This window comes from Myotis yumanensis, unplaced genomic scaffold, assembly GCF_028538775.1.
Source record: "Myotis yumanensis isolate MYYU_CA2020_CCGP unplaced genomic scaffold, mMyoYum1.0.hap1 SCAF_7, whole genome shotgun sequence".
In the NCBI taxonomy this organism is placed as follows: domain Eukaryota; kingdom Metazoa; phylum Chordata; class Mammalia; order Chiroptera; family Vespertilionidae; genus Myotis; species Myotis yumanensis.
The window spans coordinates 22,362,257-22,386,920 of NW_027223758.1; the positions used below are offsets into that span (position 1 = coordinate 22,362,257).

The 24,664-nt window shown below is 41.9% G+C and overlaps 1 protein-coding gene across 6 annotated transcripts in view; it reads left to right on the plus strand.

The window, feature by feature from the left end:
- Positions 1-24,664, plus strand: part of TASP1 (taspase 1) — a 238,736-nt gene that overhangs the window by 165,472 nt on the left and 48,600 nt on the right. For 4 of the 6 annotated variants that reach the window (XR_011472108.1, XM_070419896.1, XM_070419897.1 and 1 more), the window contains one exon: positions 20,664-20,774. The exons of the other annotated variants lie outside the window; for them this stretch is intronic. Coding sequence is in view for 3 of the 4 variants with exons in the window: in XM_070419896.1 (XP_070275997.1) it covers positions 20,664-20,774 (111 nt within the window). In the remaining variant the exon portion in view is untranslated. The remainder of the gene's footprint in view (positions 1-20,663; positions 20,775-24,664) is intronic. 6 annotated transcript variants of the gene reach the window in all.

Sequence of the window (24,664 nt, forward strand, 5' to 3'; positions counted from 1 at the left end):
TTAACCTCTTATGAATGTGGTAAAACCCAGTCCATTCATTAGCATTAATCATGGGCAGTTTATGTGGAGTGCCTCTCACATAGTCCATCTGAGGTTCAATGACACATGATTTTCTGCTACTTACCTCTTTCTGGGTTGATTTCCAGTTTCAAATCGGGTAAGCTCAGAGTGTCTTCTTGTTTAAGTAGCAGATTTGTATTTATTTAAAACACTTAAGCCAAGTTGCAGGCTCCACTTACTTGAATTTGTGATTAGGAATTCTGTAGTTATTTGGAGGGGGGGTAAATTTTGAATGTGTTTGCTATAAGTCTGTGTGTGGGGGGCATGAATATGTCTTAGAAATTTCTTCAAAGGTTGAAAATAATCCTGCCTGTTTTACTTACCTTCTTCCCTTTTTTCTTGTAAAATATGATGTTCAAAAGAGCTCCTTATTATATTCTATAACTATTTAGATACAAAGATGCAAAACAAATGGTCAAAGAATCCAACCCAAATACTAATTGACAACCGATAACAATGATATGGGTGAAAATTAACTCCTTTTGGCTGAATGATTTTGAAGCAACACACTTAAAGCACAAATATTTGGGAGTGATTAGCCTTTGATTAAAAATAAATACTTTTTAATATAATTAAGTAAATTTTAATAAATTAAATGATAATTAGTACTTATTTATAAATATTATTAATAGCCATATTAAATTAGAATTATTAATAGTATTAGACATGATAATATTGTGGTTGGATAAGAGAATGTCCTTATTCTTAAGAGATTTCTTCTGAATTATTTATGATGAGGGATTATTAATATTTGAAACTGACATTCAAATGGCACAGAAAAATATTATTTATGTGTATAATGCTTTCATACTGTAGGCTGATGGTGACTGTGAAGTTATTGACTTTCTTTGTAGGAAGATTTCGATCGGAGGCTTCTTATGGTGTTTATCATAGTAACATGTTTTAAGGATTTTATAGGTTTGAATGAGGTAGGAAAGAATCTCTTTCCTATTGCCTTTTATATCAGTTGCATTTATCCACTTACTATGGTAATTCCACATAATTATATGGCACTTTATACTTCTCAGATATTTTCAAATGTCCTTCTTAAGTCTATCTTTTAAAACTAATGTTGGATTAGTCATCTCCTTTTGGTAAATGATTGGAAAACTCAGAACCAAATTATGTATCAACCTAATGACCTGCAGGTCTAAGCCTACAACCCACATCTCTTAATTTCCTAGGATTGGCACTCAGAACAAAGTGTGTGTGTGTGTGTGTGCGTGTGTGTGTGTGCGTGTGCGCGCGCGCATGCACAAGCACACACTTCAACACTCTTCTCCCATGTCTTCTGGGAACAAGGAATGTTACCAGAATGTTGGACCTTGCTTCAGCAGCCTCAGTTCTTGAGTTCGGCTTGGAAAGAATTCAGAGCCAAGGAACTCAAATTATAAGAGAAAGCTTATTTAGAAACTCACAGAAGTGGAGGGAGTGAGCCCGCTTTGCTACATGGACTCAGGAAAAAAGTTAGAGGCAAAAAGAAGGGTCCTTGGAGCTTATGAAAAAGAAAGTCAGAGAGAATGTGCCTGGGAGAAGGAGAAGGGGAAAGGTTAAGGCATGCTCCAGAGAGCCCTGGGTCAGGGAGGTCTCAAAGGAGGGTCTCAATGGAATATTCATCAGCAGTCCAGATGTGTCCCCAATGATTGGTTGGCACCAGGGAGGAGGTCGTTAGTCATTTCAGCTGGTCCTGATGTCAGCCATCGTGTCACCCCACCTGGCCTTCCTGCTTTTCTGGGCTTGGGGCTGAAACACACTGAGGCCAAATGTTATCCTGAGGGCTTAATGCTTAAGGGGGTGGTCATGCAAAGGTTTGTATGTGGCTATTCTTTGCCCCTCTTGTTCCAGAATTCCTAGTTATTTCAGCCTGTCAAGTGATCTGTTTTGGATAGAAGGAAGGCTTGTCTAATTCACATGCTACCTACTCTGTGTGGAATAGCATATTCTGTCTTTTATTCTGCCTTTGAGAGGGGAGTGGCATGAGAGAAAGGCTACTGACATGGAAGTCACAGGATCAGTTCCAAGTCTCTGTTCAGTCACTTGCTGGCTTTTAGGATCCTGGATGATTCATTTTTCTCTTTAAAGGCTGCTTATAGTGACTAACCAAAGATTTATTTTCTCTCTTTAAAAACCTCTCTTGAAGAACCACTTCTCGTGGCTTAACCAGAGGTTAATTTCTACTCTCATTATAAGACATCCAGAGGGCCTGTGCCTCCGCTCCACAGTCTCCAGTATTCCTGCCTCCTCCTCTCCTCTGCTCTCCTGGGGTGTGGCTCTCACCACTCCCTGGGCATCACATTTGCATTTCACACAGGAAGAGAGGGATGGGCAAAGAACAAAAGGAATGTGTGTGCCACATGCCAACCCTCTTTAAAAGACTTTTTAAACAACCCTTGCAAATGACTTCTTTGTGTCTCATTGGCCAGATCTGTGTCCTGTGGTCACCTCTACCTATAGAGAGGCTGAGAAATATAGTTTCTTAGTTGAGCTTATTGCTGTCCCATCAACAGTGGGCTTGTTTTAGTTAGAAAGAAAGAGAATGGACGCTAGGTAAGCATCTGCTGTCTGCCATAGGGGTTGCGTTAGATGATCCTTGGTCTAGGTGGCCCTGCCTAGTTCCAGAAGTCATGAACTCTGTTTAATAAGTTCTCGGGAAATTGGTGATGAAGATGTTAATGCTCTGGGTGGCAGCATAACCTAGATCGGGGTTTGACAAATTATGTTGCAAAGGTCAAACCCTGCTACCCACCCGAATTTGTAAATACAATTTTATTAAAGCACAGCCACATCATTTATTTATACACTGTCTAGACTGCTTTTGCATTACAGGGATAGAGTTGAATAATTGTGACAGACTGGCTGGCCTGCAAAGTTGAAGATATTTACTATCTGGTCTTTTACAGAAAAAGTTCACCAATCCCTGGCTTAGATGATCCAGAAGAGCCCTCCCATTTGGGGGTTTCAGAACAAGCATTTGTTCATTTGTTCAATTTGTATTTGAGCATCCATTACATTTCAGGCTTTAGACCATACACTGGAGGGAGAGCAGTGAGCTTCCATGTTATAAAGTCAGGCAGACAGTAGGCAAATAAGTAAAACTTATAGTCTATCACATAGTAGTAAGAGCTACAGAGAAGAATGAAGCAGAAGAGATGGAGAGTGAGAGCAGGAGAGGAGCCTGCAGTTTCTGAGCATGGTCAGGAAAGGTGACATTTGAACAAAAATCCAAAGGTGAGGGACAGAAGCCAGGGGGCCCATGGAGGGAATAACATTCCAGAAAAGCATGTGCAAAGGCGGTAGCAGTGTATCTGGAGAGGCTGAGAAATAGCAGGGAGGCCAGTGTTGCTGGAGTAAAGTGAGCAGCGGAGAGTATGGTTAGGGCTGTCATGTAGGGCCTTACAAGCCATTGTAACTTCTCAAGCCATGGAGAACCTTGAGGAGAGGAATAACATGACTTACATTTTAACATTTTACATTTTACAGTGCTGACAATAGACCAGGCAGGGGGCCTTGGAGAGGGGAACCTGGGAGACCAGTCTGGATGCTATCAGGCTATGAGGTAGTAGATAATAGTATAGTGGCTCAGATTTGGGTGACAGTGGCAGGACAGAAAGAAGTGGTTGGACTCTGGATAGTTTTTGAAGGTAGAGGTAACATGATTTGCTAATCAGTTGACATAGGGTGAGAGATAGAGTCAAAGATGACTTGGATTTTGGCATGGGCAACTGGAAGAATGAAGTTTCTATTTATTGATGTGGGGCAGCTTCCAGGAAGAATACGTTTTATGGGAAAGATTGATCAGTGTTCCAGTCAGTGCTTATTAAATGCTCAAGTACAGTGTTAATTAGGCAATTGCATATTCAGATCTCTCATTCGGGGGAAGGCCTGGGATACAATAAATTTGAGAATCAAGAGTGTGCCGATGATATTTTAAAGTAATGGACTGTATGAGTTCACCAGGAAAATGAATGTAGATAAAAGAAGATGTTGAAGGACCCTGGAACATCCCAAAACTAAGATCAAAGAGATGAAGATTAACCAACAGTGAGACTGAAAAAAGATAGTCAGTGCTCCTCCTGGATAAAATCCAGGGCTTGTGAATTCCTGGAAGTCTGTGGAGCAGAGTGATCAGTAAGTCAGATGTTGCTGACAAGTAGTTAGGAACATGAGGACCAGCTGATTGATTGATGATTGACTTGAGCACTCTGTGGAGGTCATAGGTAACCTTGCAAAGAGGGTTTGGGGTTTGGTTGGAGTGATGGGGATAAAAATCCCAATTTGAGTGGGTATAGGAAGATAATGAGGAGAGAAATGGCAAAAGGTGAGTATAGACAAGTCTTTCAAGGAATCTTTCCTTTTTTATAAGGATGAAGAGATGGGGTGATAACTGGAAAAGGAAGTTGTGGGGATTTTTTTGTTTGTTTTGTTTTCGTCTATATAGCAGACAAACAATATAGGAGAAATTAGAGCAAACAATACAGGAGAGAGGCAAATGACTGCTGTGTGTATGTGGGGTGGGGTAATGTGAGGGATGAGCTGCCACTGTGAGGTCTTTGATGGGTGAGAAAAAAATGGACCACGCACACGAATCAGGAAGATGTGGTGGAGACCCATGGAGATTGTCCCTGATTGCTTCTGTTTTTCTCAGGGAATTAGGAAGCAAGGTCAGCTGCAGAATTAGGGTGAAGAAGGAGGTGCTAGATTTGAGGAGGAATGAGAAAGTAAAGATCCATACTTGGGAAACATATGATTGCTGGGCAGCATCAAGGACTGACACTGAGGGTAGTGGTGCTATATTTAAAGAGTGTGGTTAGCCATGTTAGTGCCATTCTCCAGCCAACTTCAGCTTATGGGAGCAGGCATGGAGTAGGATTTAACTGTGCTTGGAGTTTTGCTAGGTGAATAAGGTGGCCAAGACCAGGCCAAAAAAAAGTTGATAGTTTCTGCAGGGAATTAATTATAATGATGGGCCATGGACTTGAGCTCACTTATGGACCAAAGTATGGACTTAGGGGGATGCAAGACAGGTTGAAGAATTGTTGGGAATGGGTATTTAAGGGTGCTCACTGGAAAGTTAGAGGCACTGCTAGTGAGATGCTTACAAGCAAGATCTGTGGAGGAGGCGGAATTTGTTAGTGAACACAAGGACTAGGGTGTGGTAAGAGGACTGAGTGGCTGACATAGAGTATGGACGAGATTCTTGGGAGAGAAGAGGTCAAGGAATTGAGAGGTCAGGGAGTTGGAAGTGTAATCTTCATACCTTGTAATCACTAGGAATTATGTCAGGACAGATGTCAGAGAAACTGATCCAGGAGCATAAAATTGAGGAGTGATAGGGAGTGACCTCTGGGGGCCAGTAGATGAACTGCCACGCAGACAAGTCTGTGACAGAACACGCAAATCTGGTTAAGGGTGTGTGGGCAGCCCCGAGGAGGAGGAAGAGACTACCCAGCCAGACACGACATAAATATTTTATTGTTTCCACAGAACTTATTTACATTAGCATGAATTTTAAACCTGTGTACCCCTAACGAGTGTAGAAATGCCAACTGTTTGTTACAATTGAAATGGAAAGAAAAATGCACGATTCTCTGAACCCACAAGCACTAACATTGTATGTTGGCACATGGACCTGCACGTCCACAAATCTGCTGGGTTTTTTTTCTTTTTTCTTTTCTTTCCTGGGCCGTGGCATTAATTGACATGAACATGAAACAGCCACAGGGCTCAGGAGTCCTGGGGTGGAGCCCAGCCAGAGGGGTACAGAAAGTGAGTGATTCTTCTTTTCTTTAGCCCAGAAGTTGATCATCAACTTAAGTCTGAAATGAAAAATTTGAGCTACTGACACTCCCCTTTTTCCTTCATGGTGCTCGCCATCAAAACAACATTGTTCACTCAACTGTCTGCATAGATCATGCTCTTATTAAAAATGGCTAAAATATGTGTGCTGTTTTGAAATATTTCCAATTGAACAGTATTTCTAATGTTAACCTTTTTGGTTGCACACTAGATTAAGGTTTTGTGTGCCACCACTGACTGGGCTATATTTAGTTGTCTCTCTTGGTGGATATGCATAATTGAAAATGTGCAAATGAAAACATCCCTCTGTCCCCTCTTCAAATTAAGACCTTTTTATGAGTCTCACAGGAGTGCTTCACTTGATTTCTATGTTTCCGACAATTTTGTGGGTGGAGGACCTTTTTGCTCTTTAGTAATTATCTTTTTCTGGGAGACAGGTCCAAAATAGACCTTGCTTATATGGAATTCCTCAGATTCTCAGAGTGACATTTCTCAACGTTTATCTCAGCTTATTATCATAAAAACTCTCTTGATGAAATTCTGTGTATGTATCTATGTACCTGAATAAACTTGCTAACCTGTAGACTTCCCAAAATTTTTATTTTCTCTCTCTCTCTCTCTCTCTCTCTCTCTCTCTCTCTCTCTCTCTCTCTCTCTCTCTCTCTCTCTCCACGCCCCCAAGGACATACTTAGAAAGAGGAAAGGGAAGAGAGAGAATATATGTCCTGACTGGGAATCGAACCTTTCAGTTTTTCAAAACAACACTCAACCAATTGGGCTACTCCAGCTGGGCCCAGAGTTTTTAAGAGTGATATTTTAGCTTTATCCCAGATACTGTTTTTTCCTTGGAGTTGCTTGAGTTTGGCGGGGTCTACTGCTTATTCTTCTATAAATTAAAGGTAACTGACACGTTAATTTGGTCTTTCAATGCCATTGATGTCATATTAATTCTAGTAGAGATACTTTTACAAATGCAAATGAAGAAATGGAGTTACATTATTTGGTTACTGTTGCTTTCTTTCTGGTTGTTCTGTAATGACCAGATCTCTCTCCAATAATGTTTAAAAAATTTTAAAAAGTCATAACTTTCATTTTTGCCTATCAGCTAGTTTTTAAGGTATTTATGGTTTACCTCTGCAGAATTTTTTTGTTTTTGTTTTTTTTATTAGATATAGTAAATGGTTACCCACAGCCCAAGGCTTCTAGGCATGTAGACTGTAAAAATCCACAAGAAAATCAAACAAGGCAGCTAAAATTCCACAATGAAGGTGAAAAAAAAGTTCATGGCTTTATTTAGTAAAGAGTGACAAGCTGAAAAATAGATCCTGCCCAGCACCTACGGTTAACAAATTAGAGCTCTACTGAATGAGAACAGGGCGGGCAGTGCAGAGATGAACAAGGCCTGTGATGGACCGATGAAGGGAAAGAAGTTGGAGCCTTCAACTAGGGAAAGAATTTCACAGGCAACAGTAGATCTATCTGTGGCCAGGATGACTGTCCTGGAGGCACTGCAGCTGATCTTACATGATGATGACAGGACATGTAATAACTTGATTGAAATGACAGGTTGAGGTCAGTGACCCCTTGCACACTTTCCAGTGTGGTACACGGAGAGCAGTGACCCAAATGCTCTTCTTGGTAGAGCACCTGCCTTTAGCCCCCCGTGGAATTTCTTCTGGTCCCACGTCTACTCTAAGCAGCATCTGCTGCCCTATGGACTCAGCATGATGGGATGGGTCTGTTTTGTTCAGCCATGCTAGGCCATCTCACTGGGCCCAGGGGAAGGGAGGCCACAGGGCACATCGGACTGTCTCTCCGCACTCACTGAGGAACTCTTACCTGGACTGCCTCCTCAGCAGTCTACCTCCCACTTCTCTGGACAACGATTCCCATTCCCATTTACTGTCGACATAGCAGCTTTTCTAATTCCTTTTCTATGCCTTTCATGGTCCTCCATTATAAAGAGGATAAAATACAGACATTACCTCATGGTCTCTGTAATCCCTGTCACTCTCCTCTCTTGCTCGTCATGCTGGCCTCCTTGGTCGTCTTCTTGATTTTCTAAATCCCCAGGTTCTGTCACACCTCAGGACATTGACATGTCCTGTTTCCTCCGCCTGAAACGTTCCTGTTTTCAATCTTCATCTGGTTCTTTTTCCCTTATCTTTTAATCAAAATAAAAATGCTACCTTCTCAGAAAAGCCTGTCAGCAGTGGGTTCTGCCTGCCCCCATTCATCTCCATCTCAGCCCCTCATTGGTTTCCTCTGTTAGGCTGTCACAATTATAAGTAACATATGTGTGCATTTGCTCCTTTGGCCATCTCTCCCATCAGAAGGTAACCTCTCTGAGAGCTAGGACCTCTCATGTCTTGTTTCCATTGTAATCCCAGAATAGCTTTAAGTTTGCAATTAATAGATACTCAAATAGTTACAGAATAAATGAAGGAAAAGTAACAGTGATATACATACACTGTTACAATTGATGGGTCACCTTTTTGTTGTCCCTCCCTCCCCTTTCAGTATATAGGCTTCTTTATTTTCCTTAACCCAACTTAGGGGTGCCACTCCCAGAAGGAAGTCAAGAGCTCACTCTGGGACTTTGGGTCTAGCGGTGCTTGCTTGATGGTTTTGAGATAATTAAAAATATTGTTGGAGCTTTATTAGCAAGTTACGTCCCTAGTTATTATGACCACCGTCATCAACTTGCTAAGCAGAAGATCTTGGAAACGATACCACCTTCTTGACTTTCTGCAGCACCAACTGCCATCTTTCAAAGCTGTCATCTCATCCTTCTCTTTTGCCACAAGATGCCCCAGTCTGTTCCTTCCTCTGCTGTTTCCATTTCCGCAAGTCGAGCAGTTCTGGACCGTGGTTCCTTGCCATTCCCCTGTGATATTTTCGATTTAGTCAGTTTGATCTGTTTCTTGTGTAGTTTCTCCCACTGCATAGTCATAAACATTTCCTACAGTGTTGTTCCTTGTATCTCCAGACTCTGCTGTCCTTTTTCTTCTTGGCTCCTCTCACTAATTCTTATCTTCTTGAGATGACAAACTGCCCTCTATGCCAAAATCCAGTATGGCATGGCTCTACACATGAATGGCCAGGCAGCCTTTAGCCCTTCTCCAGGCCCAGGTCATCTATTTGAGCTCTCTGCACTTTTCTTTATGACCTTTCTCAAGGTTCACCTTGGCAAATTGTCAAGAGCAGTGACTATTCATTCCAATGCTTGCTCGGTGCCATGACATGGACCCCAGTTCAACCTATTGTCTAAAGGCAGACTTTCCCTTTGCTCCACCTGGAAGCCTGTGTCAAATAAAGTGAGTTTGCCCTTATTAAGTCCCAAAACACTTAACACAGGCTCACTATTGGGCTAGCTATTAATTCAGCAACAAGTATTTATTGATCACCTGTTTGGGTCAGACACTGTTCTCCATGGCAGTTGGTAAGCAAGACATTGAAACTGTCCATACATTCTAGTGGGCACGTGCACATATTTACAGTGTGTGCATTGTATAAGTTTTTCTGTATGTATTAATTAAATATATTATTATACACTGTTATGCAAGTAAATTGTGTCTTGCCAACAGGGTTATAAGTTTTTCAGAAACTTTTTTATTTTGCATACTGTACTGCTTGGGAGAATGCTGAGTACAGAGCAGGTATTCAATAAGTTCAATGACTACATTAAAAATAAAATACAAAATAGAGAATTGTTGTCAGAGAAAAACATGCCATGTCTTCCCCTATTGTATGTTGGAATGAGGTTCTTGGGGTACTGCTGAAAGAAGCATTTCTGGAGGATGAGATATGGTAGAAAGTTTATTTTTATGGAATTACGCCCCTGAGTTTCCAACCATTTCCCTTAGTGCAGTAATAGAAGAGATGTAGTAAAGCTAAAATCAGAGTCAGTGTCCAGAGTTTCCTTCCTGCTCCATGTTGGAGCAGCATTAGGCTAGCTACAGTCCATTAGTCCAGTGTGTGTGTGTGTGTTGGGCGGGGGGGGGGGGGGGGGGGGGGGGGTGTCCGCATGGCAGTGGGCTACATGGGAGAATGCCAGGAAGCCAAGCATTTTGGCCAATGACCTCGGTTCCCAGGTGTGACTGACAGGAAGCACCTTCCCAGGATAGTCAGCATGTGGCTATCTTCCCTTTGTCCTCAATGTTTTGCAGGGAATATACCTATAATGCCTGGCCTTGCATTTATTCCTTTTTTTATTATTAATATAGCTAATTACTCTGTATCAGAAGTACATTCAAGTGAAATACAATACCCCACATATAATGCCTTGATGCAATGTCTAATTGCAGTCTAGCACTTCTGCATTAGTTAATGGGTGTCTCCCTGTTATGGGTTCAGGATATGCTAGCTTACTATATCTAGATATAAAACAGTTTCATGTAAAGTTCACATTGTAAGCAGGGCAGTGTTTATAGATCTAGAGTTGTAATTTCAAGCACTGGTAGATAATATTAATACATAATAATCTATTTGCCGTCTCAGTAAAATAACAAATGTAAGAAATGTTGAAGCATTCACCATGTGCTAAGGAAAACCACACTCATGCTTGTCTCCTCCACTTTCAGTACTTCCCTTTTGATGCTCCTGGACACCAGATACAGGTTGGATGTGCTATAGTCTAACTCAATTCTGACACTGTTTACCTGGGGATCCCATCATATCCCACAGGTTAAGGGCTTAGTCCCACAAGACTTGTCTCTACTTCAGATGCCAGTCACAAAACCAGGTTGGCACCTGTTCTTCTGACCTACAGCTTTAAATTGGAGGTTCTTGTGACCCTCTTCTTGAGTTCAATTAATTTGCTAGAGAGACTCACAGAACTCAGGAAACACAGTTTACTTTTACCAGATTACTGGTTTATTATAAAAGAACTAGTGATCTGGTGCATGGATTCGTGCACATTGAAAGGAAATTAATTAGAAGGTGGCCGGCAGGACAGGACTGGGAGAGATGGGACAGACATGCCCTGGAGCCAACCTCCCGCTTCTGCGAGTGAGTGGGTTCCCTCTGGCAGGTGGGGTCCCTTGGCCTGGCCTGTAGGGATCAGGTCGAAACTGGCTCTCTGGCATCCCCTGAGGGGTCCCGGAGTGTGAGAGGGCACTCTGCAAAGTTGCTGTCATACAGGGTGTGGAACGCAAACACAAGTGTGCAGTAAACCAGATTCGGGGCCGACAGTGCCCCAGCAACACCATAACCCATGGCTAAAGGTGGAATCGCGCAGCCCTGCGAGGATTTGGGCTCCCTCCACTCTGATTCTGGGGTGCATCACCCAAGAACTGCTTCTACCAAGTCACCACAGCTCGGCAGCTCCTGCGTTGAGTGTCTGCCCCCTGGTGGTCAGTGCACATCATAGCGGCCGGTCGGATGGGTGGAGGGCCACTTAGCATATTAGCCTTTTATATATACAGATTTACCTCAGGAACAGCCAGATGGAAGAGATGTACAGGGCGAGGGATATGGGAAAGGGTTTGGAGCTTTCGTACTTCTCTGGGCTCGCCGCTCTCCTAGCACTTCTCTGTGTGCACCAGCCCAGAGCTCTTCCAGCTCATCCTTTTGGGTTTTTATTGAGGTTTCATTACATGGGCATGATTGATTAAATCATTGGCCATTGGTGATTAATTCAACCTCTGGGGTCTAAGGTAGGGGCTGAAAGTTTTTACCCTCTCATCACATGATTGATTTTCTTGGCAACCAGCCCTCCTCCTGGAGGCTTTCCAGAGGTCACCTCATTTACATAAACTCAGGTGTGGTTGAAAGGGACTTGCTATCACTGGGAACAAAACTAAATATCGTAACAGAAGACAGAAAAAGTCAAGAACCATATGCTTTCACTTCTGTGTGGGATATAAAACTGAAAGCAACAAATAACCAACAAGACAAACGAAAAACTCATAGACACAGACAACAGTATGGTGGTTACCAGCAGGAAAGGGGGTTCAGGGAGGTAGTAAAGAGTAAAGACAGTCAAATTTTGAGTGGTAAACACATAATGCAATATACAGAGATGTGTTATTGAATTGTACACTTGAAACATATTGACTTTTATTAACCAAAATAAATTTTTATTAAATTTATTGAAAAAATTTAATTAAAAAATTTTAAGGGCAAATCAGTAAACAAAAATAAAAACCATACCAAAACAAACATACAAACAAAAAGATGCTGCTACAGCTCTCTTAGGAAATTACCAGGGTTTTAGGAGCTCTGTGTCAGGAACTGTGGAGTAGGACCAAAATATATGTTTCTTATTGTATCACAATAAGACACATCATTTTATTAGGCTTTCCAAACAGAGACTATGTGGTGCCAGTTGGCCACAATAAGATAGATTTATTTACTTAAAAAGCAAAATAGTTGCTACTTTAAACTGACTCTGAGCATGCTAGGAGCCTCAGTGCCGTGTGCTTCTGCGCAGTCAGTGAGCAGGATCTGACCTTACAGAGGGAAAATGAAAAATGTTTGTTCATCAGGCAAGATGGCATATGCCAGGAAACAACTGGAGAAGTGAGGCAGGATAGTAAGAGGCCAGGAAAACTCCTTGACAGGTGGACTAGGGGAACTGAGACAGATAGCTAAACAGCATTTTGCAGCCATCTAGTAAATCCTATATTCCCTAAACCAAGGACACTTAGAGTAAATGATAGCCCTGGCTCAGCTGGTTAGAGCCTCATGCTGATATGCCAAGGTTGCGGGGTTAATCTCTGGTCAGGGCACATATAAGACTCAACCAGGGAATGCACAAATAAGTGGAACAACATATTGGTCTCTGTCTCTCTCTCAAAATCAGTCGATCAATACATTTTTTAAAAAAGTAAATGGTTTGCACTTTTTCTCCCAACCAGAGGGTAAATAGCTTAAATCACCCTACTCAGGGAGACAGCAGAAATCCAGTTAGTTCCATTTGCCAACCACACCCAAGGACAGATGAAGCTGAGGAATAAATCTCATTTTGGCATGTTAGCATAAAACTGGTAAATATTCTATTGAGATCCTCCCCTAAGAAACCCCCTCCCCAAACTCCCAGCCTTTAAAATCCTCAAAAAGAAGGTCCCTGCCTATGCTCTCCCTACAAGAGCTGGCCTGCACTTCCCCCCTCCCCTTCTCTCTCTCCTTCCCCCACAGGCATGCATCTCCTAAACTCTAAGGGATCTCAGGAGGTTTGCAACCAGGGCAGCAACGGTCAGTGGCACTTGGTCTCCAGCAAACCCCCAGGACCTGTCCCCAAGGCTCCCTTTTCTCTGACTTCTTAGTGCGCCAAAGCAGCCCAGCCTAGGCTCATTTCCCCACCTAGTCCCTCTCATGTTATCCTAGGCCCCTTCTTATTTCACTGTCTCAGCTTTAATAAACATCCTCTAAAATTCACCTGGACTCGTGAAGTGTTTCCTGCACAAAATCAAGAACCCACACACTACCGGCTGGCCCTAGGCAGTCCTGTTGGGTCCCTTGTCTAGTAATAGAAGGAAAAACTCATTTAGCAGCAGCAAGCAGCTCAAAACAATAAGCAGCAATAGATGAGTGTATATGTTCCTTCAGGTCTGATGTCCTTTGAGGGTCTTAGTGCAGCGATTGGTAGAGACAGCCAGTGCTCTCCCAGGGGCTTATCTGCATTATTTAATCATACTGACTTTGTTTACCACGTTTAGCTAAAAAATTCCAGCCTCTTCCTCCTGAAGCAAATGGCATTACTCATGAACATTGGTGCTTTGGACCATATTATAAATACCATAAGCTATTTAGCACAAATAGAATCTAAGATTCAATGTGCAATAACTTTCTCCACCCACAAAAGCTTTTTTCATGTTTCAGACACTTTCATATGATTGGTCAGTTAACCTAAATATTTGCCAACGCAGAGTGTTTTCACTTCACAGACAACTTGCTATCCAAACACGTTTTGCTTTGTTTTGTTTTTGTCCTGTTCTGGGGGAGTAGGCTGAAGCTTCCTGAAATTTTTATTTTTTAAAATGATTTTAGAGAGGGAGAGATAGAAACATCGATGGTGAGAGAGAATCATCAATTGGCTGTCTCCTGCACTTCCCCTACTGGGGATCCTGGGATCCTGGGACCCTGGCCTGGAATTGAACCTCGACCTCCTGGTTCATAGGTTGACACTCAAATACTGAGCCCCGCAGGCCAGGCGATACAGAAATATTGCTAGTGACTATACCAGAAGATAAAAACTTACCATAAAGGAAAAGCCAATGGTTGTTTTTCATACTAAGTCTACATCTCATAAGACATTCTATAAAGATACATACTTGATTCTTTTAAACTATGTAGAGCTGTGCTTGCAAATTATATTTTAGGGGTACCATATCACATTTCTTTGTCTAAAAATCCACATGGTTCCAGCATTTGGAGGTGTCAAGAATGTAATTGACTCCATCCTTAGTTTTTCCTGGGTAAAATTGACCAGGACAGTCTGGCTGTTACACAAAATACAATTTTATTAAATTATGTTCATATGAAAATTCCAGTGAGAGTGGGGCAGGAGTACTAAGCAAGCCTATTTTTAAGATCATATGGAAAAATCACATGAAAGTAACAAAGAATATTGTGAAAAAAATGAATAATGAGAGGAAACTGGCCCAATCAGATAGAATATAATGTCAAGCTATCATAATTAAAGCCATTCGGTATTTGTGGGAATAGTTTCATCAGTGGAACAGGATAATGTAGGTATAAATGCAAATACATGTGGGAATGTAATATGTAATAAAAATGAATTTCACATCAGTGGGTAAGAGATGAATTTGCCAACAAATTTATGTTAGGCAATTTGCTGACCATTTAAGAAAAAAGTAGTAGAGCAGGCCCTCCCCTGCAGTCCTTACGCCAAAAGTAGTTCCTAATGGACTAAAGTTTTAAGTGTAAAAACTGAGATTATAAAAGTAATAATAAAAAACATGGACAGCCCTAACCAGTTTGGCTCAGTGGATAGAGCGTCGGCCTGTGGACTGAAAGGTCCCAGGTTCGATTCTGGCCAAAGGCACGTACCTTGGTTGCGGGCACATCCCCAGTAGGGAGTGTGCAGGAGGCAGCTGATCGATGTTTCTCTCTCATAGATGTTTCTAACTCTCTATCCCTGTCCTTTCTTCTCTGTGAAAAATCAATAAAATATATTTTTAAAAAAACATGGGCATCTTATTTCATAATTTTGGATTACAGAAGGCCTTTCAGTAAAACTTCCAATACAGAAACTCTAAGGAAAAAAGAATGATAAATTTGACACATAAGCATTAAAAGCTTATCTATTACCAAAAAAAAGTCTTAGAAAAAATTAAAAGATATATGACAAACCAGGAAAGACATTTGCAAAAATGTGACCATGACTTATTGACTGAGTATGTTAAGGTTCTGATTATAGTTTGATGGAATGGAATGGAATTTCTGTCCTGAAACAAGTTAACTTTTCCTGTCTTTCACACTTTGGTAGATAAGGGATTTCAAAAGGGTCATTGGCTTCACTTGACTCTCCTCTTTAAAGAGTTAAATTATAGTGTTTAAAACAATGCTTATTACCAGGAAACTGCACATTCTGTGGTACTGTGTAGAGGTGGGTTTTGAGGAACAGGTGTAGATCTCGGGGTTTGTAGTGAGAGGATCTGAGGCAGTGGTTTTGTTTTCTGCTCCCCGCCCTGCTCCCCCCCCCCCCCCCCCCCCCCGCCTTCCTCTTCATGTTTCTGTAGGCCTGTCATTTACCCCCCTGTGCCTCAGCTTCTTTCTTCCCTTCCTTTGGTTTCTCACCTACCAAATGAATCTAGTAATAATCTTTCCATTGGGATTTTTGTGAGGGCAGGAAATGATAGAATGCAGGTAAGTTTATACAAGTCCAGTAGGATAATGGCAGCAATCTGTAGGTTTTTCTTCAAGGGCTGAATATAGTGGCACTTTATGAATGAGCCAATGCTTTGAACTTAGTGATTGGCTCCTCTCATTGTGTTATGTGATCTTCACATCATTGTGTTCATACGTCATGTCTGTAAAAGACATGCAAACTTACAAAGGCATTTTTAGAGGAGAGGTCCTTGGTCTTTTCAGGAAGTATAAACTGTTATCCTGCTTCTGTGTTTAAAGAATATTTGTAATCTTTATTATTCTTTTGGAGTTAGAGGTATGTGTTTTCATTAGAAAACATTCATTATTCCCCCATTGTTCATTTTCTTGCTCACCTGACCACCCAACCATCTGTCTCTGTGTGTATCCGTATGTTTATTTTTCCCAAGGTACCAGTATGTGTAATTCCTCCAAGAGAAAATGATATTCAAGTGATTTGGCATATAGACACTAAAAAGAGGAAAGAAATCCCCAGAAATGTGTTTAAAAGACAGAGGTTCTTTGTTCAGTGTGATTGGAAGATGGAACACTAGCAGCTGCTGTCCAACTACAGAATCACTCTGTTGATAAGTTCTCACATGTTGAAGAGGAAGCGTTGTATTAGGTTTCGCAAAAGGTGCTTGCTGGCCTCGGGTAATGGCTGGTTGCTGCTTATGGGTAGGCATGAATCTCTAAATCTGGCAGTACCCCTAGGTCTATGCCTTTCAGAACTGGTGGAGACACCAAGGACTATTAATCCAGTCTCCTTATTTTTCAAATGAGGGACTAGTGCAAGGTTCAGAGAGGTGAGTGGATTGTCTAAGTTCAAGTAGGATCCTGGGTGCCTGGCTCCATACCCCAGTGTTGTCTCCATTTGTGTTTTGTGTCTATCTGAGAATTTGTCTGTTTGTCTGTGACCCCACCCCATGGCCTCTTGATCACAATTAATTGTTCTAGGTTTGATTCCTGACTAATACCAGGCCAGTCCGGTTCCCCGTCTTTCTGAGTCTGATTGATGGCCCCCAAAATGGTAAATCTGATAAAGAGAGGAAGTCTCTCTGGTGGATTAATGTCAGGTGTACAGCTCAGGGCTGTGATGGGCATTTCCATCCCTAGTAGAGGATGCTATTTTGGCTGTTCTTGAAACCCATCACATCCTTACCCTTCCAGAAGTTTGGATTTTTTTCTCTTGGATTTTTATGAGCCAGCAATCATTCTTTTTACTTAAAATCATTCTACTTGCAATTCTTGCACTAGCAGTCAAAAGAATATTGATTAATATTCCCATTGACTTCTTTATTTTAATACTTAGAGTGATTCTCCTTTTCATTTCTTCAAATTCTTCATCCTTAAAGATTATGACACAAAATACAATAAGTAGTTGTCTCATTTGTTTATAGTCTGAGTTTACAATCTAAATGAATGTCCAGATTATACACATTTGATCACAGTGAATGTGTTTCTTACCATCTGTAATTATAATTTCATTCCAAAGCAGTTATAGATTGGGGCACTTAAATAATCTATTTGAGACATTTTATTAGGGTGAAGGAAGCTTAATTATTATTATTTCTTTAATCTTCTTCACTTATTTTAAGCAACTCCTTGCATATATACTAATATTTTCCCATTGATTTTTAGAGAGAGTGGAAGGGAGAGAGGAAGAGAGAGAGAGGAACATCAACGTGAGAGAGAGACATCAATTGATTGCCTCCTATATGCACCCCTACTGAGGCCTTGTCTGAAAATTGAACCCATGAACCTTTGGTGCGCAGGCTGATGCTCTGTCCACTGAGAAACACCAACCAGGGCAGACACCAGTTTTCTGTATGGGTACAGAAAGCATCTACCACGGTGCCCAACATGTCACTCCATGTTAATTTTTCTTTTCTTACTGGGAACAATAAGAAATAGTGTTTCCTTTTATATAGAGAATCTTTAACATTTTAACAGGGAAATTGATACCCTAAAACCACTTCTCCTAATTGCTGAATGTCAGCTGAGCACTGGTTCCAGCTGTTGTAGAAGGTTATCCAGGTAGGTACCTTAATAGAGTTTATTCAACATGATAATCTTTGAGAACCAGCAAAATGCTATAAATTGTCTTCCTACCATCAGTATTGCTACTACCAAATGTTTAGCACCTTAGAGGTTACAAAGTTCACGTATATAAAATCAATCCTCACAACAACCCAGAAAGATGTCTTTTAATTAAAGAAGCTGAAGCTGGGTTGTTTTTAAATATATCTTGCTTAAGAACACAATTGTGACCCTGGAACTAAAAAAAAAAAAAAAAAAAAAAAAAAAAAAGTCTTCTGTCTGAGTCAATGTTTTTTTTTTTTTAATATCACAGTGATAATATGAAATCAACTGAGTACTTCCCATGAAAAATTTGGAATCTTTAGATATCATTAATCCTTGTTTCATTAAATTATCGAATGAATTGATACCAAGGATGAGGAACCCTGATATTAAGCTTCCCTGGTGACCTGGAACCCCATCCCCTTCAGAGCACTCACATACTGTCTTATCATCCTCATGCCACACACTACACAAGTCAGGAGTGTGTGAGTGTGTTTGTTTTGAGGAGGTTGGGGATGGGGAAGGTGGTGCATGAGTGAAAGCATTGTTAGTCACTAAGAGGGTTTGAAAGGTGAATCAGATATCCTCACCCCACAGACCTTGGGTCTGTATAAAGGCAGTGAGCTGAAGAACAGATTCAGTTAATAGGAAGAACGGGAGCCTGGAAGGACAGTTCATAAACATAGACCTTGGGGAAATGAGATACAAGGAGTCCAGTTTGGCTGGAGCATATCATGTGTAAAAATAAATAGGGAGAGAAGGTTGGGAAGGGAGAGAAGGGCTAGGCCAGGGTAAGGAGTTTGAACATCATTCTTTGGGCAGTTGGGAGCCATTGATGGTTTTTGAATGGTTTAGTGATGTGATCATAGCTTGGGCACATATTTCTTATTAGAGTAAACTTTGATATCTCTGTTTCCCATGCCCCTCATATAAACAGCCCTGTTGGTTCTACTTACAGAATAAATCGTGGGCTTACCACTCTGCTCCACTGCCACTAGGCTCACCCAAGTCCCTGTCATCTCTCAGCTGGGTTGCCATGGCAGCTTCTTTGGTGCCTTGCTACTTTCACTCTTGCCCTGCCAACCAGTCCAGTGCAAGTAAAAACTGCCATTGTCCTGGTTAAAGCCCTGCATCATCTTTTCATCACTCTTGGAGTAAAATCCAAACTCCTAGTGTAACCCTACATGGCCTGACCCTGCCACTCTCTGAACACATGGTTTACCGTCTCTTCCCCTCTCTCACTTGGCTCTTGCCACTCTGGCCTCCTCTGTATTTTCTGGACCCAAGCTCCTTTCCACCTCAGAGTCTGCATTTGCTTGGTTGACCTGCCTAGAATGCTCTTTCCCCAGACCTTTACATGATTGTTAGCTCCTTACCAAAAGATGCCTTCCCTGCCCCTTGATGTACAGTAGTCCCTGCCCCAGTCACACCCTCTGTCATTTACTGGGACTCATTTTCTTCATAGCACACTTACTACTGTCTAAATGGGTTTCTTCATTGACTTGAGTTTATTGTCCCCCAACCTGCTCAACTAGACGTGAGCAGGGATTTCGTTTTGTTCACTGCTGTATCGCCAATACTTAGAAAAGGTCTAGCACACAGTGCATATGTATTGAATTAATAAAGTTAGAGATTTGAATGAGTGGAGCAGGGAGGCCAGACCGTAGCCTGCTGCAGTATATGCAGTACAGGGTGCACTGAGAGGTTTTTCAGAGGAAGCAAGGGGCAGAGGCAGGATTTGCCATGGCTTGGAGTGCTGAGTCATTGGAGAGGGAAGAGGTAGAGACATTTGAACTTGGACCAGTTATAAGGAACCCAGGATTCTTTTGGACACAACCAACCATCTTCATTATAACGCATCCTGTACTCCTGCCTTCAGAAGAACTTGAAGCCTCCAACTTCTGGTGCTCTTGGGTTTTATGACAAAACTGGGTGATTTCCTATAGACGTCCCCTCACTCCAACCAACCTCTCCTCCACCCACCCACTCACCCAACTCCTTGGAAGCTTAGGTTTCAGCTTTCATAGGTCTCCTTTGCCCGTTTTCTTTCCATTTTCTAAAAGGTCATTTTTTTTTCTTGTCTGTCTTTTTCTCTGTTCTTATTGGGCATTACCTTTTTTCTTCCTTTTCCTTCAGCTTACTGGGATATGAGGAAAGAGTGGAGATAAACGCATGTGTTTAAGCTACTAAGTTTAACCAGAGTTCCCCCCAAATCCAGTTTGGTTGGCTTTCATTTTTACCAATTTCTTTGATAGCACTTGGGTTCACATGTTTGAAGAAGATGTCCTTGGAGAGGAGGCCAGAGGGGTCCTAAAATGCCATGCTCTTGAAATGCTCACGGCGGCTCAGTGTGAGATCCCAGAGGCCAGTTATTTCTAACCACTGGACTCTCATAGAAATGTAGTTTCACCCTTATTTGTGTAAACCTTCGGGAGTGTTTTAACATGTTTGTAATAAAATTTGTGGCTTATTGTTTAAAATTGAATTTAAGGTACTAAATCAAAGCTTTTGGTGGCATGCCCCTGACAGCAGGGAGAGCCTGGGAAGTGATCCCTAAGAGCTGATCAAAGGGAGTTGCTGAGCATTTTTTTTTTCCTGTATTTGTGTTTGGTCCTTTAATCTGGTAGTGTTTCCAGTTCCATTCCGAATACAGTAATGCACACTCCACCCCCACTCAAGTCTTCTTGGCAGCATCTGGCACCGTCTTTGCCAAATGACCCCTGTTCAGGCATCGGCCTGCCTTTGCTATCAAGCCTATACAAGGCAGGAACAATGGTGATTGTCAGGAAACGGGCATCGTTCAAGATCTTATTCATAGCACATTTTTGTTGTAGTAATCAAATGAAAATAGTAAAATTACTGAGAAGTGATCACTAGTCATTTCTGCCTAGGTTCACCTTTCCTGGCCAGTGAAGACGGTGTGCTTGGAGGAGTGATTGTTCTTCGATCTTGCAGATGTTCTGCAGAGCCTGACTCCTCCCAAAATAAGCAGACACTTCTAGGTAAGCTGGACATAAACAGTATGTGTGTGTCTTTCTTTCATATTTTCAAGACATGGAAAGATTTATATCCTTAAGTCAATAAGCTGTGGGAGAGCCAGGATGCTCTGTTGACATGTAACGTTCTCTAGTCTCCTGATCTTTTTGCATAGATAAACATCCAAAAGATGAATGTTTACTTCTGAGTCTGTGCGTAGAGAATAGTTTTCAAATGGGCTTAGAACCAAGGATCTTCACAAAAGCTCAATATTAAGAATATGGGACCATGTATTTATCCCCAGCCTTATTCTACAAAACATTTGAGATGACCCATAACAATATACACAGTAACATAGAGTTCCTTCCTGTCCTCCCTCCCAAAAAGGAATCAGAACCATGTGAAGAACTACTGGCCTAGAAATCCACCCTGACTCCATCCCTTATTAGCTGCGACACCTTCATGCATCAGTCTTACTGCTCTTTGTCACTTCACATCTGTAAAATAAGGACATCTGCCATGTCCTCTCATAAAGCTGTGGTGAGGACGGACCAAATGAGTGTTTTTCAGATTTGCAGATGTTCATCCAGATGTGTGCTTTTGTGTCTAGCCAAATGCATCAGTGGGGATAAAACCCAGCCTTCCCTCCACTTGCCATGGCCCAAACTTGTAAGCTACTTCTCCCACGGGGTGTCTTTTTCTAATTCATTCAGCCAGAGGGGGTATTTAAAAAAATCTGCATAAAGGTACCACATAAACTAGCAGGGAGCCCTGTATGTTATTTTTTTTATTGACTTTTAAATTGAAGTATACATACATGCAGAAAAGTGCACAAATCATAGCTGCAACTACTTGACAAATTATTACAAAGTGAACCCACCTATGTAAGCAGTACCCATATAAAAAAATAGAACTTAACTACAACTCCAGAACACCCCTTGTAATCCCTCCCAGTCTCTATCCCATCCAGAGTTAACCACTATGCTGACCTCTAACACCATGATTAGTTTTGCTTGGTTTTATATTTTATATAAGTGGAATCATAGGATGTGTACTATTTGTGTCTGATGTGTTCAGTCAACCTTAAGCTTATTAGATTCATCCATCTTATTAGACATGTCATTAGTTTGTTCATTTCCATTGTTGTATAGTATTTCTTTGTATGAATATTCCAGTCTGTATTTATCCTTTCTTCTCTAAGTATTTTTTATATGAGCAGTATAGGTAATGCACAGGTAGTTCAGACCTTTGTATCAAATTCCTTATAGAAAGTGTGGGTGGTGCCTGAACTATGTTGTCTGATTGTTATGGATTGTTATAGTACAAGTCTCTTTATACCCTGAGCTTCTGTGAGTATAAAATAGAAGACTCAGCATTTCTTATGAGTGTAAACAGTATTTTCTCTATAGACGCCCAAAGAGCTTTCATAGAATCTCTCCCCTCATTCCTCAAAGGAAAAAAAATGTACTTTTATATAAAGGGCCTCTTTCTCCACCTGGATTCTGACCACCAACCTCATCATATTTTTGGTAATCTCTCTTTCTACCCATTATACTTGGTACTGATTTGGCTTTGGGAAATTTTTTTTTTAAATGGCCACCTTTTAAAAAAACAAACAAGTCTATAATAATAAAAGCTTAATATCCTAATTAGACCAGACGACCTTCCGGACGAAGCCAGGGCTGCGAGGAAAGTGCAGGTCTCGGATGCCTGCTGGTGGCTGGAGGGAAGCCAGTGCTGGCAGCTGGGGGAAGAAAGACCTACTCTTGCATGTATTTCGTGCATCAGGCCTCTAGTAAATAAATAAATGGCCACCTTTTGTTCAACTAAGGCACATTAGCCATTTGCTTCTTAATCATTGCTGAATCCTTTGAATATCTTTTCCAGTAGGTAGTAGGGAGATTGGTTTTAGAATATGCAGAGGTTGTAGCTGGGCCTTCCAAAAGAACTCAGAATAACCCTTGGTACGTGGAGTTGGGAGGGCAGTTATTAAAACTGCTTCGTGGACTGATCTGGACAGAGGGTCACTTCTTTACTGAGCCTGGACTCTAGCCCATTAGAGTTAATCCTGAAGATTGTAAGGTATTTTTGGTGGTATCATATAGAAATGCATATTTAAGGATAACTCATAGAATTTTTGCTTATGTTAAATAGTTTTTATTAGCAAGTTAGTAATTTTCTCTGTCTTAAGAAGAATGAAATGTAATGCCAATTTATGAAATAAGTGAAATTTGTTAAAGTGAACTAGAGGGATTGATGTTTGTGAGGTTCATCTACTAAAACCCAGTGAATACTAGTATCAACTCATAGATGCTACAAATTACATGGTTGTTTACATTTTTGGCTTTGAAAAAGTTATGTATATTCAGTATGTAGTAAGAAAGCAAACATGGTACAGAAGGATAGGAAGGGAGATGGAAAGTCATCTCTGCCGCCCATTCTCAGAGCCACCAGTCTCTGGATCTGGTTATTTCATGGGAAGCACCTTCACTCTATGGGATGTATTCATGCTTCTATTTCTGGATTAGTCAGTAACTTATACCTCTTGGGGGGGAAAAATTAACACAACTCACACCAGTTCCACTCCCCTTTCCTCCTGACTTTTGTTAGAATTCTACTCTAGCTTGAAATTATGTTTTTTAATTTTATTGCTACTTTAACACACTATTTCTTGATTCATCAAATTTATTTAATCAACTATCCCTCACCCTTAAACTATGTAAGAATAGGAAAGTTCATGTGCTCCTTTCCTTTTTCCTCCTTCTCTCACTCCCAACCCTACCTAACCTCTAGCAACCATACCATTATTGTCATGGTTATTAACATTTAAATTCTGTTCTGTAGCTATACTTGTCTCTACTTATCTTTGATTAGAGGTTGATTCCCCAATTAGTAATCAGCATTGACAGTATCAAGATTGTGTAAATAGTATTCACTGCAGATCCCGGTAGTGGAGGATTATACCTATAAGGGAAGTGTCTGTCATAAACCTCTGCCTGCAAAAGGAGAATATTTCAAATGTGAAGCTCAGGTGGATTCTCCTGTGTGGCACCCTATCAGTTGCCCCAAATCAGGCCACAACTTCATTTGCTTCATGTTTGGACCATGACTTCTCATTTACCTATACATATAAAGAGGTAATATGCTAATTGCCATTACAGTGTCCCCATAACGACCAATTTGCATATTGATGCGTGCGCAGCAGGGGCAGGTGGCTGGAGCCAAGTTCCTGGGGGTCTGAGGAGATCTCCTGACAGGAGCCCGGACTGCAAAGAAGGAAGAGGAAGTGGCCACGGGGAGCTCTTCCAATCCCCCTGCACGGACACCCTACCCCAGCCCCTGCACCCCTGGGGGGACGGATGGACACCCTACCCCAGCCCCTGCATCCCTGGGGGGATGGATGGACACCCTACCCCAGCCCCCGCACCCCCAGGAGGCAGGCGGGGAGGCTGACCGGATAGGGAGAAGACCCAACCTCAGGGTAGCTGCAGCCTGCACCTCCGACTCCCGATCTCTTCCCCTGCCATCCCCACCAGGGGCACCCACAACAATAGCACGCTGGCAACCACCTGTCAGCACCCCTGAGGCACCGGGGCCCACGGCCCACTGCTGCTGGACCCCCTCTGCTGAGGCCGGGCACACCTCTCCTCCCTACAACTCCAGACCTGGATGGAGACAGTGCACTGAACCTGGCAGGGGGCACAGCTAAACCCCGCCCTCCTAGCCCATCTGGCTCCACCCTGGCCCTGCCCCCACCTGGCTCCAGGAGATTGGAGCCCCACCCTGAGCAGGTACAGCTGCGAAACAGCCACCAACAATTTAAAGAATGGCGCCAAGTGGGAAGGTTTGACAGTTACTCCCCATTCAGCTTTGTTGCCTCCCTAGTGCCCCCCTAACTCCCTGCCCCACCGCCAGT